This window comes from Natator depressus, chromosome 6 (genome assembly GCF_965152275.1).
Source record: "Natator depressus isolate rNatDep1 chromosome 6, rNatDep2.hap1, whole genome shotgun sequence".
NCBI classification, from domain to species: Eukaryota; Metazoa; Chordata; order Testudines; family Cheloniidae; genus Natator; species Natator depressus.
Window position 1 is genome coordinate 41,756,534 of NC_134239.1, and position 16,860 is coordinate 41,773,393.

General features: G+C 37.2%; 1 protein-coding gene across 1 annotated transcript in view; it reads left to right on the plus strand.

Annotated features, from left to right (window-relative positions):
• The window catches only part of DCDC1 (doublecortin domain containing 1), a 418,614-nt gene that overhangs the window by 54,400 nt on the left and 347,354 nt on the right, over nucleotides 1-16,860 (plus strand). The window contains exons 4-5 of the mRNA XM_074955137.1: nucleotides 830-986; nucleotides 1,520-1,682. Coding sequence (XP_074811238.1) covers nucleotides 830-986; nucleotides 1,520-1,682 — 320 coding nt within the window. The remainder of the gene's footprint in view (nucleotides 1-829; nucleotides 987-1,519; nucleotides 1,683-16,860) is intronic.

The following is a 16,860-nucleotide window of genomic DNA, read 5'->3' on the forward strand; positions in this document are numbered from 1 at the left end:
AATAGAAATTCTTTGTTTTCTAAGAAAAGCCTTAGAGTGCAATAGCACTATAGATAATTTTTTTGTGGAGTTACCCTTTTAAAAATAGTATTGAGAGTATTTTTTCTTTATTGGATGTTAGTGCATTACATTTTATTCGCTAATGGCATTGAATATATTTTGCATTCTGAAAAACAGAAACATTGACAGAAGGCCCCATTCTACAGTCTACAGTTAGAATTGCTGTCAAATTCTATGGGAATTTTGCCTGAGTGAAGGCTACAGCATTAGCTCTTAATTTTTGAACTAAGAACAAATCATTAAGTTATATTGAATTATAAAGAAATTGAATTATGCACTGAAAACACTAATAAAAATATTGTTGATTTTTCTAGCACCAATTTTCTAATTTACAAAATTTAATCAAATGCTGATGGTATTGGAGACTCATTTTTAAAGATTGAAGAGATCTTTTTTGTTATTAAAGCCATAATAAAAAGGGCTTTGAAGATGCTGCATAACAACTTCATACTTGAGTTATAAAGGTCCTCTCTGAATGTGGTATATTACAAATAAAATATAATAAATATCAAAAATAAACTAAATATGTGATAGAAGGATATCGATCTAAATCTATTTTATTTAAAGGACTCCAATTTCCTTACATAGTATATTAAAAACTCAAGTATTCTGATTTAAATATCTATAATGTTAGGAGTCATCAAGGGATTATATTAAAAATATTCATTTTACATAATTGTATATAAAAAGACCTTAGAAATAGATGCTTTAAACAAAATACAAATTAACTTTTTCTCTGGTCAAGCTAAATTGGTTTTATTTGCAACAGATGTACACAGTTTTCTTCGTCAAGACTCCAGCTGGCCCAGAAAGAATCTGAAGTGCCCCAAGTTATTAAATGCCAGCCAGGGGTAATCAAAGCAACAGCTTACAAGAATGGCACAAGAAGTATCTTTGCTAAAATTGCTGTACCATCCATTAAACTGGTAAATACCAATACAAAGTTTTCTTACATGCATTCACTGTATTTATAGTTTGTACCTTATACCATGAGGTAAAGAAAGAAGTTGCCTTTTATTTTAAAATGAGCTAATATTAAAATTATTCCTTTCCAGCATGTGTATCATATACATATATGATACACATAAAATTCGTGAATAATTAACGCATACTACTATATAAACACTGTTCAAGTAAATAGGAGCTACAGAGTGTAAAATGTTGAGTTCATTCATAACAAATTACAATATTGTGTGAGACTAAAAAGAAACAATAATAATTTTTGAAAATTCTTTGTAATGTTATGTTATCTACTGTGTTTTCATCATCCTGTTATCAGTTAACTGCCAGCAATGATTACAAAAAACCTAAGTTACTTATAGTGCAGTTACTATGGTTGGTAAATCATTTAAGCATGAATTTCTAATTTTTAGTCCTGATTCTTTCACTAAATGTTGGTCATGTTGTGAATATATTTTTCTGTTGTAATCCGTATTCCTTACCTCTTGCCTTCATTTAGCTGCTGGAGGAGTGCACTGAAAAACTGAATCTGAACATGGCTGCACGACGAGTGTTCTTGGCAGACGGCACTGAAGCACTAGAACCTAAAGACATACCCCATGATGCCGACATTTATATTTCAACTGGAGAGCCCTTTTTAGATCCATTCAAAAAAATTAAAGGTAAAAAAACAAATAGTATATGGCTTAAGGGGTGCAATTAAAAATGTTTTTCACCCTGTCTTTTTGCATGGTTTAACAAAACTAATGTTTACTCATTTAGAGCTCAGTAAGAGGATAATGTGCTTAATGAAAGAAAAATCTACTGACAGCCATGTTTATTGCCCTTCATTAGCATTGGTGCTTAATTTAATATAGATCTGAATAGACATTAGGGAGCCTGCAGGAGGTTAAATGGTGAAAATATAATAAATTAAATCAGAGATTATTGAATTTACTCTTTAGTTTCAGTGACACCTAACAGACACAATTCATTAGGTTTATTACACTAGGAAGAAAATAGTTCAGCATTTCAGATTGCATTTATTAATTTAGTCATTTGACCTTTACGAAAAATCATTAAAATAATTATTGGGCTGTTTATACAACAAGGTGGAATATTTACCCTCACATGTACCCTCAGATGTGAATGTTTTGTTATTTTAAAATTGTTCATTACAAACATTAAAGCTTCCTCACTCCATTTCATCCCTTTTTCAGTACAATCATCAAATGATATTTGTACACACACACACACACACACAATGCTGTTTCTGACTCATTTACTTTTGAAATTTGGATGTAAATATTGTTTTCATTCATATTTTAAGATGATGGAGTACATTCTGGGATTTTTACAATGAATTTTGATGAAGTTTTACAGAATTAACTTAAATAGTGTTCTGTATCAAAGTCACAATACTCCTACGAAATACTTTCTATTAAATCATCAAAACAGCTGGCAGTTATGATAAGCTAACAATGTTAGTTAGAATAAAAATTAGCTAGCTAAATTATTACAAAAAGCCAGATGACTGACTGGGAAATTTTATGTTTGTTAAGGATCAAGCTGTGTAACCAGTGTACCATTCCAACAAGAGACAAAAATTAAATGCTTTTTTTTTTTTGGATTATAAAAATACTTTAAAAAAAAATTTTTACAGCTGGCATAAACTTGTGGTGCCTAAAAGTGCAATGCAGTGCATGTAACAATGGATAAATAAATACATTTTATAAAAGCATTTAACTAATGTGTATGTTTTATATTTCTTTGCTCTGAGCATTTTTAGCCTTTTCTTATATACTTATAATTATGTTTTCTTTCACTCTTTTTTAAAGCACCGATGGTTTATTTTTCCCAGTATATTTGAAAATTACTTTTGTTACCTTGAAAGAGCAGTTTCTAGCACAAATATTTTTACTGCTAAGTGAAAAATTTCAGGACAACAGTAGCTTGTAATTTTTACAGAAAGTTGTTGCTTTAGTATAATGTTAGTTTCACCTAGAAGTGGTAATTCTCTTATATAAATAGATACTACAGTGATGAGTATTATAGAAATGTCAATGAATACATACAAATATTGACTAGTAGTTACTCTATGACTTAAGTTCTATAAATATGCCTTTTATTTTTATTTCCATGGAGCTATTCATGAGTGATTAAAGTATTTCGATTTTAGTCCGCCAACTGAGCCATATCACATAAATACATTCACCTCTTGCTTCCATAAAAACTTCACAAATTATATTTATGATAAGATATTCCTATCTCCTACATCGTCAATTATGCACTTGATATGGTGTTACAGATAATATGAAAATCACCCTGAATATGATTACAATCCATTGACTACAATTTATTTAATTAACAGTCCATGCATACAGTAAGAGAGAGACAAATCTTAATATTTTTTCTGTCAAGTGTGTAGCATAGTCACACCAATACACTTTAAGATTTAATAAGAAGGGTTTTACTGTTTCATTAAACAATAATATTAAATAAATACTATTTTGTCTCATATCGTAGGAGATACTGAAATGAAGCTAATATTATTGTAATATTTTTATACAGCTGTTGCTATAGTTTATTATAAAATCTTCAGGGTATTGATACTTTTATTATAGTTTTTCCATGCACATGACTTGTTAAGAGTGGATTTTCAAATTCATTAAGCAATTCTCTCTCTCTCTCAAGCCAAATAAAAAAAAAACACTTCTATGCTTTGTCTGCATATCTTTGGCAGTGTTTCACTGTGACATGCACTGCTGTTCTTTTAGCACCAAAATGTTGGCACACATTACTGAAAATTTCATACCATCCCTTGCTGGATCAGCAAGCTTAACCTACCAAAATCTGGTGTTGTGCAATGGTTTTTGACTGATAATCAATCTTTTTACTGCTCGACAGTTGTTGCTGGGACACAGACTAGAGCAGGTGGCAGATGTGTCTTGTCTTTTGAGAAAAGAAAGAGTAGGTGAGCTTGGGCACAGAGTAACATATTGTGTGTCCATTACAAGGGCTGCATGAGGGTAAATATAACAGGAAAAAGTCACCAATATAAATAGAAACTCCACCAATAGCATCAAATAGGCCTTTTTACAGTCTGGGTTACAAGTTTAATAATATTGCCAAACTAAAATAAATAATTCAAAAGCATTCCCTGTACTGGGTAACCAGAATTCCGGTTAAAATTTGCCTTTAAAAATTTTATATATTCCGTAATCATCTTTGTTTATGCTTTTATTATATGTGTAGAATGCATGTCAAAAGTATCTTATAAAAGTACAAATAGCTACAGTATGTGGGAGGAAATTAATATGTTCTGTAGGGTGCTCTTCCCCTAGCCCCAGAAGCTTGTCAAAAAGCACCATCTAAAAGGTCGGGGAAAAAATTGGCTTGACTCCATATTGTTGCTTATCACAAGACTTGAGTTGCTAACACATAGATAACAAGAACATACAAGAGTAGTAAATTCTTTCTGCACAGGAATAGAAGCCCAATGATGTATTCTTAGGGCCTAATCCTTCAAATATTTATATTTTTGCGCAATCTTATTGTAATCAATGAAACTACTTACACGTGTAAAGTTACTTACACACATAAGTGCTTGCAGCATTGATGTCTTCATTTGAAATCTGTATTTCAGATACTGGGTCAAGCATACGCTCTGGCATAACTTTAAGTGGTACATCTTAGATATCACTGTGATTCATATAGTATAAATTACCTGAAAAGAATAGAACACCCACTGACATCCATGCATTTGGGCCTGTTCACATCAGCCTTGAATTTTGTCCACTATTTCTTTGGATTTGTTCAGCCTTTTAACTTCCTATCATAGTGATTGGGGAATAATACTTAAATTGATTATAAAGGAAAGTGAATAAAGATTCAGATATACGTTCACTTGCACAATAAATTTTAGACCCTCAGCTAAAAATGAAGAATAAAAAAAATTGCTGTATTTTATTTTTATTTAATATTTATGTTAAAGGCTCTAGTCAGTAATGAGGCCCAATTTTTAAAGGTGTTTAACAAATACGAAGGTAGACACCATCTCTTCCTCTCAGTCATACAAAGACAGCTTTGGAACTATTCACAGGGTACAAAGTTAGGCATAAGCATAAGTCTTTATAGGATGAGGGCTTAAGATTTAATGCTCTGTACCAGGGTGTTTTCTTGTTGTAATTTACATATACTGAAAAGCACTGAACTTATTTAATTAGGAGTTTAACTGGAATTCTAAAGCAGATGTATAACTGAGCACCTATTTGCCACACATTTTAAGAATTTGTTTCTTAAAGAAATTGTGAATTCTTTTCAGTCATTCTGTTCACTGCTTTTTGTTTCTGCTAAAAGCTTTTATTATACCCTGAAGTCTCTGCAAATGAATGACAGCTCCTTCCAGATGTCCACAATGTGCTGCTTTCTTTAATTGACTCCAGATTCTTTCTATTGATTTAAATCAAGCGACTGTGATGCGCAAGGCACAATCACTTGATTATCTTTTCTTCAGAAAAGTTTGTGTATGTTTTGGTGTATACTATACGTCATTGTAATATATTCTCTTCCAAGATTCCTCTCCTATTCAATAATTTGTATTGTTTGGCTGTGTTGGCTATCTCCTTTGCTTGGGGCTCATAGTTACCCATGGTGGAAGTACAGGGATTTTATCTAGGTGATCAGTTTCAGCCTTAGGGCAAGTCTACACTAGAAGTGCTACATCGGTGCGACGGGAGAGCTCTCTCCCGTTGGCATAATTACTCCACCTCCACTAGAGGTGGAAGCTATGTCGGTGGGATAGTGTATCCTACTGACATAGTGCCAGCGTGGACAGAACTTAGGTCACTGTAAGTTGCATCACTCAGGGGGATGTCTTTTCACACCCCTGAGTGACATAAATTAGATTGACTTAAACAGTAGTATAGGCCTGCCCTTAGGCTGCAAACATGCATGTGCTTAACTTTACTACTATGAGTATGAAGCTATTCATAGTAATAAAGTTAAGCAAGTGCTTCTGTGTTTGCTGGGTTAGGGCCTAAGTTACTGCTGCAGGCATAAGAGTAGCTCATCATACAGTGCACATAAGATATCAATGAAACACTGCTTGACAACCTTTCCCAAGAAGACACCACCTTCATCCTACTTAACAGTAGCAGCCAGGCTTTACAAGTGATCTCAATGCAGTGTTATGTGATTTCTTAGGTCCTATATACACTGTAGAAACAATCTTAATGGGGAAGAACAGATTCTAACAAATTATAGAACCTATATCAACAGGGCCTTAGCTTGAAGGGTCCCTCACAGGAAGTGACTGACTGACATTCTGAGCATGCTCAGAATAGGCTCCTCATTCTGCACACTCAAAGGACAAATGAGTTCTTCAGCTCCATGCTAGAAGCTTCATCAAGCATGTGCTGACATATGAACACTCTGTTGCCCTGTGACACGTGAGGGATGGGAGTTTGAGAACGGAGTCAGGGGACCCCAGTAGAGAACTTTCTCTAGGCTTTCCAAACCAAATTAGGATGGTGTCCCAGCAAAGGTTTGGGGAGTGTTTCTTCAGGCTTTCCCTCTGCAGGTGGTGGTGTAACAGCAGGAAGCTTTCTCTATCTATGAGTGATGAGGTGCCAGCTGGGAGGACTTCAGCAGTTTTCCTGTAAGAATTGTAGCCCTAATAGGGGACTTTCTCCAGCCTCCCTCATCCCCTTGGCTGAAAGCGCCACAGTGGATTGTGGAGAGGGGCTTTCACCAGGCTTTCCTCCTCCAGGTGATACTATCCCAAAAGAGGGAGGCAACTTTTCCGGGTATACATTTCATGAGTCTTCAGGATCCCTTAATGTGTTTGAATCAGCCTTGGCTGGGGCATCCAGTTATAACCCTGTAGCCTTCAAGAGTTAAAATATTGTTTGGTTTTGCAGGGTAGATAAGATTAGAGAGTGTATTAATCATGTTCCCAAATAGTGCTGAAATCCTGCTAAAGACCAAGGCTATAGAACAATTCAAGAGCATGCTTCAGTCTCATTTAAACTGCAAGACAGAACTATGTCATTTTAATAGCTGTTTATTTAGGAAGTATAAATTTTTTTACAACACATCACTGACCATCATCATCATCACTCTTTCATCCCTAGCCCTACACTTGCTTCCCTCTTACACAGGAGAAGTAGCATCAGTCCAGTGGAGACTGCTGTTTCCTCTGCACATTCCCTTGCACAGGTGTAATAGGCAGTTCATAGTTGAACCTACTGTAATTACTGGGATGCAAAAGGAATGTATGCTAAGTTTCCAGTGGCATTCTCTCCACAATAGACCTGTAGCCCAGAGTGAAGAAGCAGTTGTGTACACAGTTTGTCAGAGAAAGAGACACATATTACATCCACACTTCTTAAGTGCAGGGGGCGCTCAGGTATTATAGTGATGGGCACCATGTGGGAACTTAGATAAATATATCTAAGATATGTATTATCTGGGAGATGGAGGTTATGGAGGCAGGGCCGTCCCTACCTATTCTGGGGACCTACGCAGCCCCCCCACTGGGGGGGGAGGCCTCTCCGGGGGAGGGAGCAAGGGGGATGGCCCCAGGCCCTCCGCTGGGGGGCAGAGGGGAACCACCCCGCAGCACTCACTGGCGGCGTGGCTGGGGCCAGGTCGCTGCACTTCGTGCCGCCAGTGAGTGCAGGCACGGCCCTGCTGCAGAGCTCAGGGGAGTGGGGGCGGGGCTGGGGCAGAGCAGGGGTGGGAAGAGGCGGGGCTGTAGCAGGGAAGGGGTGGGGCAGGAAGAGCCGAAGCAGGGCCAAAATTCCTCGTGCCCTAAGCAGCCGCATAGTTTGCGTATGGGTAAGTACAGCCCTGTATGGAGGCCTAATTTGAAGCCTGAGTGACTAAAGTTAGGCTACTAAATCCATATGTGAAATTTCTGAGTCCCCAGAGCTCCCAATCATTTCAGTGGGATTGTGGGTGCTCAGCACTTCTGCAAATCAGGCCACTTTTATTTCACTACCTAATTTAAGGCACCCAGGTTTTTAAATTTTAGCCTCAGGCCTCAATATTGCAATTTACAATGCATAAGAGGTCCCCTGTACCAGTGTAGAATCCCACTGATGTTCAGGGGTGCTATATATGGCTGCAAAGGTCAGCCTGCATATTGTAAATTGTAAGATTGGGCCTCTAGTTTCTTAATTGTTTCCAGATAAACAATGTCCATGTTTAGCTCATGTATTAATCTGTGTGAAAGATTTGGCCTTTGAAGGGTTTATAAAGACTGCTGGAATAGTTGGGAAGGATGACTGCTCTTTGCATAATCATACTGTATTTGGGATGTCTAAAATCCAGTCAGTTAGATCTGGAGGCCCTATCAAGCAAAGCAGTTAAGCACATACTTTAAAAACAAAAATAATTTAATGGATTTCCATGAGATTACTCATATACTTAAAATTAAGCATGTGTGTAAGTGGTCAGCTGGGTCAGGGCCTTGGATAGGCTGCCTGATATTGTTTGATGAAATTTGAAATTGCCAGTCCATTGTTATCAAATGAAAATTCATATTTAATTTTTCTTTTTTCCCTCTCCTTAAATAAATCTGCAGATATGCCTCCAGAGATTGAAAATATCTTGTAAGGAGCATTAGGGATGGATATTAGGAATAGGAATCTCAGGAAGACTTTCATTTTAATGATTCTAACTCGACCGCCTAAAGTCAGAGATAAAAATCACCATTTTCTAATTTTTTTTATTTCAGGCAAATAATTTGAGACAATGTTTGTCATTTCATGAGTTTGTGCTGACTATGTATCAATAATTTTGAGGGACTGCGAAGATGAAATTGGGTTCCCCCATCACAGTAGTTCATACATACTTACATAGAACTTATTCATCGACCTAAATCACTTTTTAAAAGAGGTTAAGTATTTGTTATCTTAATTTTACAGAAAGGGAAACTAATACCCAGATATGCAGATTAACTTTTCCCAGGTCACACAACAGGGAATAGAACTCAGTCTCGTGACTCACAGTCCAGTGCCTTGTCCACTGGTCCAAAATGTATAGATGGGTATCTTTAAAATGGCTGGCAGGTACACTTATGTCAATTCTTGGCACAACAAAACTCTAAATATTAATTATTTTTTGAAAAAAAGCAGGTAAGCAGAAATGTTAATTTTTATTTCAGTGTTTGACTTTTCTATGTCTCAAATTAAAATGGAAATTACCTTAAAGAGTTTTTGATAAAAGTTTATAGATCTCTCTGGAAATGGGATTGCAGTATTGTTGTAACTGTGTTAATCCCAGGATATTAGAGAGACAAGGTGGGTGAGTTAAAATGGAAATGGGAAACATTTTAAATATATGATGCCGGAATATTTGACTACTGGTTACTAATTTATTACATTTAGTGACAGGCTAGGGAACCCTTATTATTTTTCTTTGTCCATACAGCAATTGTTTTTTTATAAACTGTTCAGCGTTTTGGTACTTTATTTCTAATTATCCTAAACTGAATCCCCTCTATTAAAGCATGTGTGCTTTAGACATTAAAATGATTAGTACACTATCATTCTCATTTCTACAACTCTATCTAACCCACTGTGCTATATTGCATTTAGAGCTATAATTTGCAGTAATACGTGAGTCATCAGGTCTGTATACTAGAAGTGAAACTGAGCATTATGAATTAGATTTTCCATCTTTTATATATTACATTGTAAAGAAGCAGTTACAGAAAAATCTAATCTCCAAAAAGAGTTCTTGATACTATGCTTCAAATCTATATTTAAATGTGGAGAGAGAAATTTTCTTCTAAATACCATGTGATGTACAAAACAAAATAATTTGCTGTGACAGAACCTGATTGACAAGCATATGTGTGAGCACATTTAAAATAGGCCATCTTTTCTGGTAGGAGTAAATGTCAGTGAAAATGATGGATTCTTACTATTTAATTATTGACTGATTTAGAAATGTTTCAATTCCAAGCTGCATTCCAAATAACAGTATAACACTTTTTCTCATAAGCACATTGAAATGTAAATGCTCTGTCATATTTTATTTTTCAAAAAATGCATCAGCTTAATGAACTTGGAGTTACACATTTTATTATAGATTTTAATGTAATTAATAGTTGATTTTTAAATACACATATATTACTTTTGCATTTGTAGATAATATGTATCTGTTTAGCACTTTCCCTTCAGCTCACTTGACTCCTGATATCAGGATGAAGATCTTGGAAAGTACAGCATGGAGATATTGTAGGTTACAAATGTTCAGTCCTGAATTGTCTTATGTCAATTTCAAAATTGTCTTATTTCACCTTATTTTTCACTTTACTTAGGAATTAGGCTGTTCATATACTGTAGTTCAGTTTGCCAGAAAACCTCCTTGGTGTTGCCACTGAGAGAGATGCCATTAAAACTCAGATCTAATTTTATTTTAAAGGCTCATGGCAGAAGTTTTATTGTATTCTTTAACTACATAAAATTTCAATTCAGATTAACCCCTTAGTTTTCTGCAGCCCTCATTTCTTATGGTCTCTTCCTTGATGGCACCCCCCAGTGCCTGGATGTATGGCACCCAGGACTAAACTTCAATCCCTCACTTAGTCATAATCTCATATAGACAGCTGGATTCTCTCATGAGGGTGCCTTATGCCTGAATACGGAAGTAAGGTCCTATCCTTCATGTGTTATGCTTTTTCTGACTGTATATTCCTCCTTTCCCCTAATTTTGGAACCATAGGTCAAAACATACATATTATTCCTGCAACAACTCCTATCCCAAGTGATGGCAGACAAGTCCTTCCAGGTTTGTGGACTCCCATTGATGTCATTACAATCACACAGAATATATGTCTTTGGTTTTTAACTACTCTTCCCTTCCCAGGAGGTGGCTTCTTGTCCCATCCCATGAACCCTTTTAGAGGAAGGTAAAAAAAGCACGGTGGCCTGGCCAATCTGTCATGGGTTAGTTGGATGGCCTTTTGCAGGTCTGGAAAGAAATTTTCCCCCATAGCAGATTGGCTGAAGCACCATGGATTTTTAACTTCCTCTGAGCATCTGGCAAGATTCATAGCTAGGAGAAAGCAACTGAACTAGAAATTTTATATATATATATATAAAATTTTAAATAAATTTTAAATAAGGCCTAATTATTATATATATATATATATATATATATATATATATATATATATATATATATATATATATAATATAAAATTTTAAATTTTAAACATTTATACCACCAAATAGGGCCCATATTCCAGGTGGAAGAAGTTACTAAGGAAAATACCTATTTTTTCAATAGCGTAACATTTTAATTGGAAAAACGTCTACTTAATATAGCAGTAATTACATAAATGGAATTATATATTATCAACAAGATTAAAACTAAATAGTCTTTCTAATATGCTGCTAATCAGAGACGATTTATAAACCTTTTATGTGTATAGCCACCATTCCTTAGTTTATGGATTTTGACTTTATGGAATGATAATGCTTACTGTGTTGCATATTTATGTAATGCCCTAAGGGTAAATATTATTACTGTGTTTCCAGAACAGCTGTGTTTCATACTATAGAACTACAAGTGATCTTTAATAGGTCTGTCTGGGGCAAACTATGAGTGAGAGGACACCTTATCATATAAATAGAAGTACAATCCTGGTATGATATAAATATATTCTAAATAGTGAAAAATATGAACTACATTTATTAACAACATAAAGTTCATTTTAATCAAATTAACCATTTTTTTTCTCCTCTGTGTAGTGTTAAAATAAAACAATCTACAAACTTTAATGGGACCGTCCAGGTTCAGGAGTCTACCCACATGAGTACAAGTGCAAGATAGAGGCTTTAGATTGTAAACTGTTTGGGGCAGGGACCGTATCTTTTTATGTATTTGTATGGCACCTAGCACATGGAGATCCCTGAGGCCTCTTGATAGTACAGTAATATAACTATTAATAATAATACTAACCTATATGTTGAAAGATATGTGACAAACAATGGGCTAAATTATGCCTTTGTTGATCTCGCCATGGAAGTAGTGAGACAAGTAGTATGTGTTAAATGTGGAGAGTGCAACTTTATTTAAATTAACCATTAATTTAACTGGGGGTTACAGCTTCCCAACTACTACTCCTCAGGACCATACCAATATGGATTTCAAGATGACCTAATATGTATCAGAAACCAGAAGATGTAGGAGGGCCTTATCCACACCCTTCCCCTTACCATCACCTAAGGAATTTTGTCTGGATAGCCAGAGTCCCAGCCCCTTTCCTTGCATGATGTAAATGAGGCGGTCTTCAAGCTGTGCAAAACACTGAGGCTTGCATCCCTCGTACACCATGCCATTGCCCACAACCAATACCTGAATAGTTCACAACAAAGGTGCCAAATTGACCATTGTTAACCTGAAATCTGCCCTAAAATTCTTCCATAAGTTGTGACAATTAAATTACTGACACACCGGAACACCAGCATACTTCCACAATGTGTATAATACTCCCATCACCAGTACAAGCGAGGCTTGCTCCATGCCTGAAGGAGCAGCTACTGAATGAGGCATTCTTCACTCCCAACCCTTCCTCTAGCCCATATATATCTATAGATATAGATATCTCATAAGACTGTCCATTGTAGCTGCGTCCTTGCAAGAGCTCACCCCAGCTAGTGGGCATTTACAGCTATTCAGCTCTTTGGAGCATTTACATGGGTGTAAATGTGGGCAGAATTTATACTTAATAACATTACCAAGTGATAAGTTATATCTTCTGAACTTTACTTGTATCAATTCTCTAGTTTCTGGTGTCCATTGTTCTCTATCCTGATGCTATTTTCAGTGTTTTTGAACTGTCCCTATATAGCTACAATAATTTATAATGTATGCAACATTTTTTAAAATAGTGATTTCCTGTTTTAATTTACAAACTAGAGTGATGTTGTTTTTATTTCACTAAGGAAACACTAGACGTGATCTTTTCCCAATAAAAGTAAAATAATTAAAACATTTCTTGTTTTACTTTTTTTAGGAAAAAAGTCATAACTTTTGTAAATTAGGTTCAAGCCTCAAAGTTCATATTAGGTGAAATATTGTGACTACTGATGAGTCTCTGATCTATTTTGTGTTGTGGTTCCAAGAGAAGTATATACAAATATTTTTACAACCTAAGACTCTTCACTTTAAACAGGTACAAATGTCAGGACTTATTTACATGAAGAGTTCATAGACAAGTTCAAGAGAGGAGGTGACAATATTTTGATTGGCATAAAAGATGGGATGTTTGTAATTTTAATCAAATTTGAAATGAAGACATACCTCAAATACTATGTCAGACTAGTGTTATTGAGTTTAAAATCTAATGACAACCACTGTCATTATTAGTTAAATATAGCCATTGCGCCTATGGCAATAAATGATGACACTTCAGAACATGCAGAAACAAAGAACACAAGTATTTAAAGAAAAGGGAGTGACTATAAACTTAGTTGAACACAGGAATGTGACCTGGGCATAATGTATTTACTAAGCACATAGGCAATTGTATTTTGGACAGATGATGTTATTGAACACAACATTATGTTTTCTTACCCGCCAGTGCATTCAGATCTCAAGCTGCAAAGACTTGATTTGCTGTTTCATATTTAATATCATAAGCCATAACTACTTTGCAAAGTCATAATAAATATATTTTCAATGTATTTCTCAGCTACGATATTGTAGCTTTGAAAAAAATTCTAATAATTTTCATAAATGTAAATGAGAATAGAAAAAATCTATATCCTCTTTTTAGTAGTTTTTAAAAAGTTATTTTTCAGAGTAGAATTTATGTAGAATTATTGTAGGTGTAATCTGCTTACTTAATTCCACAAAAGTAAGTGAAAGAAGAAAACTAAGAGAGAGAAACAGTAGGGAAGGCACAAAAGAGTACACTGTATCAATACAGTTGGAGAAACATTATCAAGTCCTTTCACACTATTCATTATTTTTATAGTAGTGTTAGGGACTTCCCCAGTACCAGAATTTAGCCTCTATGGTGGAAAGAAAGTAATCACGGTTCAAAACGTGCCCTTCCTGTGATGTAGCTGTTCTTCTTAATGATGGGCACTCAAGGTGCCTTTTTTGCCTTGGAGAATGGGCAAATCCCTGCTAGAGGCTCAATTTGTTGCTCCTTCTGCAAGAGGACAAAGAAATGAGAGAAGCACATCTTAAATATTTTATCTTGGAGAGCTGCAGCTGAACACGAAGTTCCTGGGCTTTCTCTTTGAAGACACCAAAACTTCTTCCACTGAATGTGCAGTTGATACCTTTTCTTCTGTAACTTCTACTACAGACTTCAAAGCTTGGTCTATAGAATGGGGGGTAGGAAGTGGGCTAGGGAGGGCAGCTGCAAGGTGTTCTTGGGTGCCTGGTCTTTAGTAACCCTCACAGGGCCTTGGGCTGAAGCCCGGTGGAGTGGAAGGACCCAAACTACCCTACCAACACCACTCTGCACTGAGGAACTGACTGTCTAACCATTAGGTAGTGCTTCCATCAAGTGCCAGTCATCACAACTTAGTGGAGAACATGGGAATATGCCTTGGGTCTGCTGTAAGACCTTGAGAAGAAAAAAGAAAAAAAAAGAAAAAATTGACCTCAACAAATCGTTGAAATGGCTGATGGACAGCCAATAAAAACAGGCGGCCCAACAACTGCAGCAGCAGAACCAGATGTTCAACAAATAGCTGCCTAACAGCAGCAGCAGCAACAACAGCCCCTCTGGGAGTTGGCAGAGCAACCGCAGGAACAGCAATATCACCTGGTTCAATATGTTGCAGCCATTTTACAACCCCAAGGAACATGCACGAACGTGGTGGCCCCAAGGCCCACAATGATTACAAACCTCCCAGGAAGACTCATGAAAGTAGGGCTGGGGAATGACCCCAAAGCTTTCCGGGTAGCTACAGCAGCTTGATTGCCAGCTGAACGCTGGGCTGTTTTGCTAGCACCATGTCTTACCAAACCTGCTTAAGCTGCATACTGGAACCTTGACACCACAGAAGCCCAGGACTATGATAAACTCAAGGCAGCCATCTTAGAAACCTTCAGTATCATGTTGGAAACCCACTGATAGCACTTCCATTGGGAAGTATTTCCACAGGGAGCCCGACCATGAGCAATGTCCAGAGTCTTAAGAACACTGCTGGTGGTGTCTCCAGCCCAACAAATGGACAGGAAAACAGGTGGCCAAAGAAGTGGTGCTGGAACAGTTTACGCAGAGGCTCCCAGCTGGAGGGCAAGAGTGGGTGTTGTGACATCAGCCTCAGATGTTGGCTGAGGCAACCAGGCTAGCAGAAAATTACTTAGTGACTACAACCCCAAAAATGAGGACACCCAAGATCGAAGATGTACATCCCAGGGGGCCAATGACTGAAGACCTTTGGGGCCATTGTGGGAGATGACCACCGGGCCGCTGAATGCCAGGTTCGACCTCCCGGATGGCCCACAGCTATGACAAAGCTCTGGAAGCCTGTTCCAAGGGGAGGAAAGAGTTGGAGGAGAGACTGATCCCAAAGGAAGACCCACCATGAGTGCCACACCTCCCCCAGAACAGTCAAGGGGTGGAAAAAACCTCTCAGTTGGGACTTGCTTTTTGTACAAGCAACAAGGTCATTTCTGCTGTGACTGCCCCTTCATGGATTGCTCCTATAGGCAGGCATGGGTGGTAGACACCAGGGCTAGAAAAAGAGGCCTGGCCAAGATATTAGTCCCTGTGTGGATCAATGGGGTAGAAGTGCCAGCCCTAATAGACTCAGGTGCAGCCAAAAGCTGATCTGAGAACAACTAACACGAGTTGGAGATAACCCAAGGGAAATCATCTGCGTCCAGTGCATGCATAGTGATGTACACCCTTATCCCATGAGGGAAGTACAGTTCACCATAGGAAGCCGGACAGAAAAAGTATGGACAGGCGTGGCCCCCATGTGGGCCTACCTGATGATTTTGGGTTGGGATTGAGAATTTTTTGGAGAGATCGTAAAATCATGGAGTGATGAACCTCTGAAAAGGAATGGCCCTCAAGGAGCAGCCCTCGAACTACAAAAACACACAAAAAGTTAGCAGGGGTTAGAGAGACAGAGGATCCTGATGAAGGGACCTCCCAAAAGGAACTGTAGCTCCCCTCACAACAGGGGAAATAGAACACCTTACCTTCTCCTGATTTGGACCTACTAATGGCAGATGTAGATTTTATAAGCAAACAAAGAGATTACCCGACACTGAGCAGGGCATATGAGTAACTCGCCAGTATAAATGGAGAGTGGTAGACCTTCAATTGATGAAGCTGTGGCCCTGCTTTGAACTCAGGGAAGAGAAGCTATACTGGGTGGCAAAAAGATTCCCAAACCAGGAAAGCACAAGTATAACTTTTAGTTCCAAACAAATTCTGCCAGAGAGTCTTACAGCTAACGCATGTAGTACCTCCTGGAGGACACTTAGGGCGAGCGAAGACCCTGAAAAGAAGGGGTGGCCAACCTGAGCCTGAGAAGGAGCCAGAATTTACCAATGTACATTGCCAAAGAGCCACAGTAATATGTAATGATTATATACATATATGTATAGGGGTGTGTGTGTGTGTGTATGTATGTATGTATGCGCACACATAATCATTATATAAGTTGATAATGTATATTTATAATGTATAGTTAACGATAACAACAACTTAGTCTTTTACTTAGTGGACTTCTGGCAATCTTTGCTTTCAACAATTCCCTTGAAGTTTGGTTTGTGTTCAGTTGTGCTCACATGCAGCAGTTCTCTTTAGTGGCTGTCTGTCAGAACGGATCAGTGCTTGGATTTCACATGTTTGAGTGTCAAGAA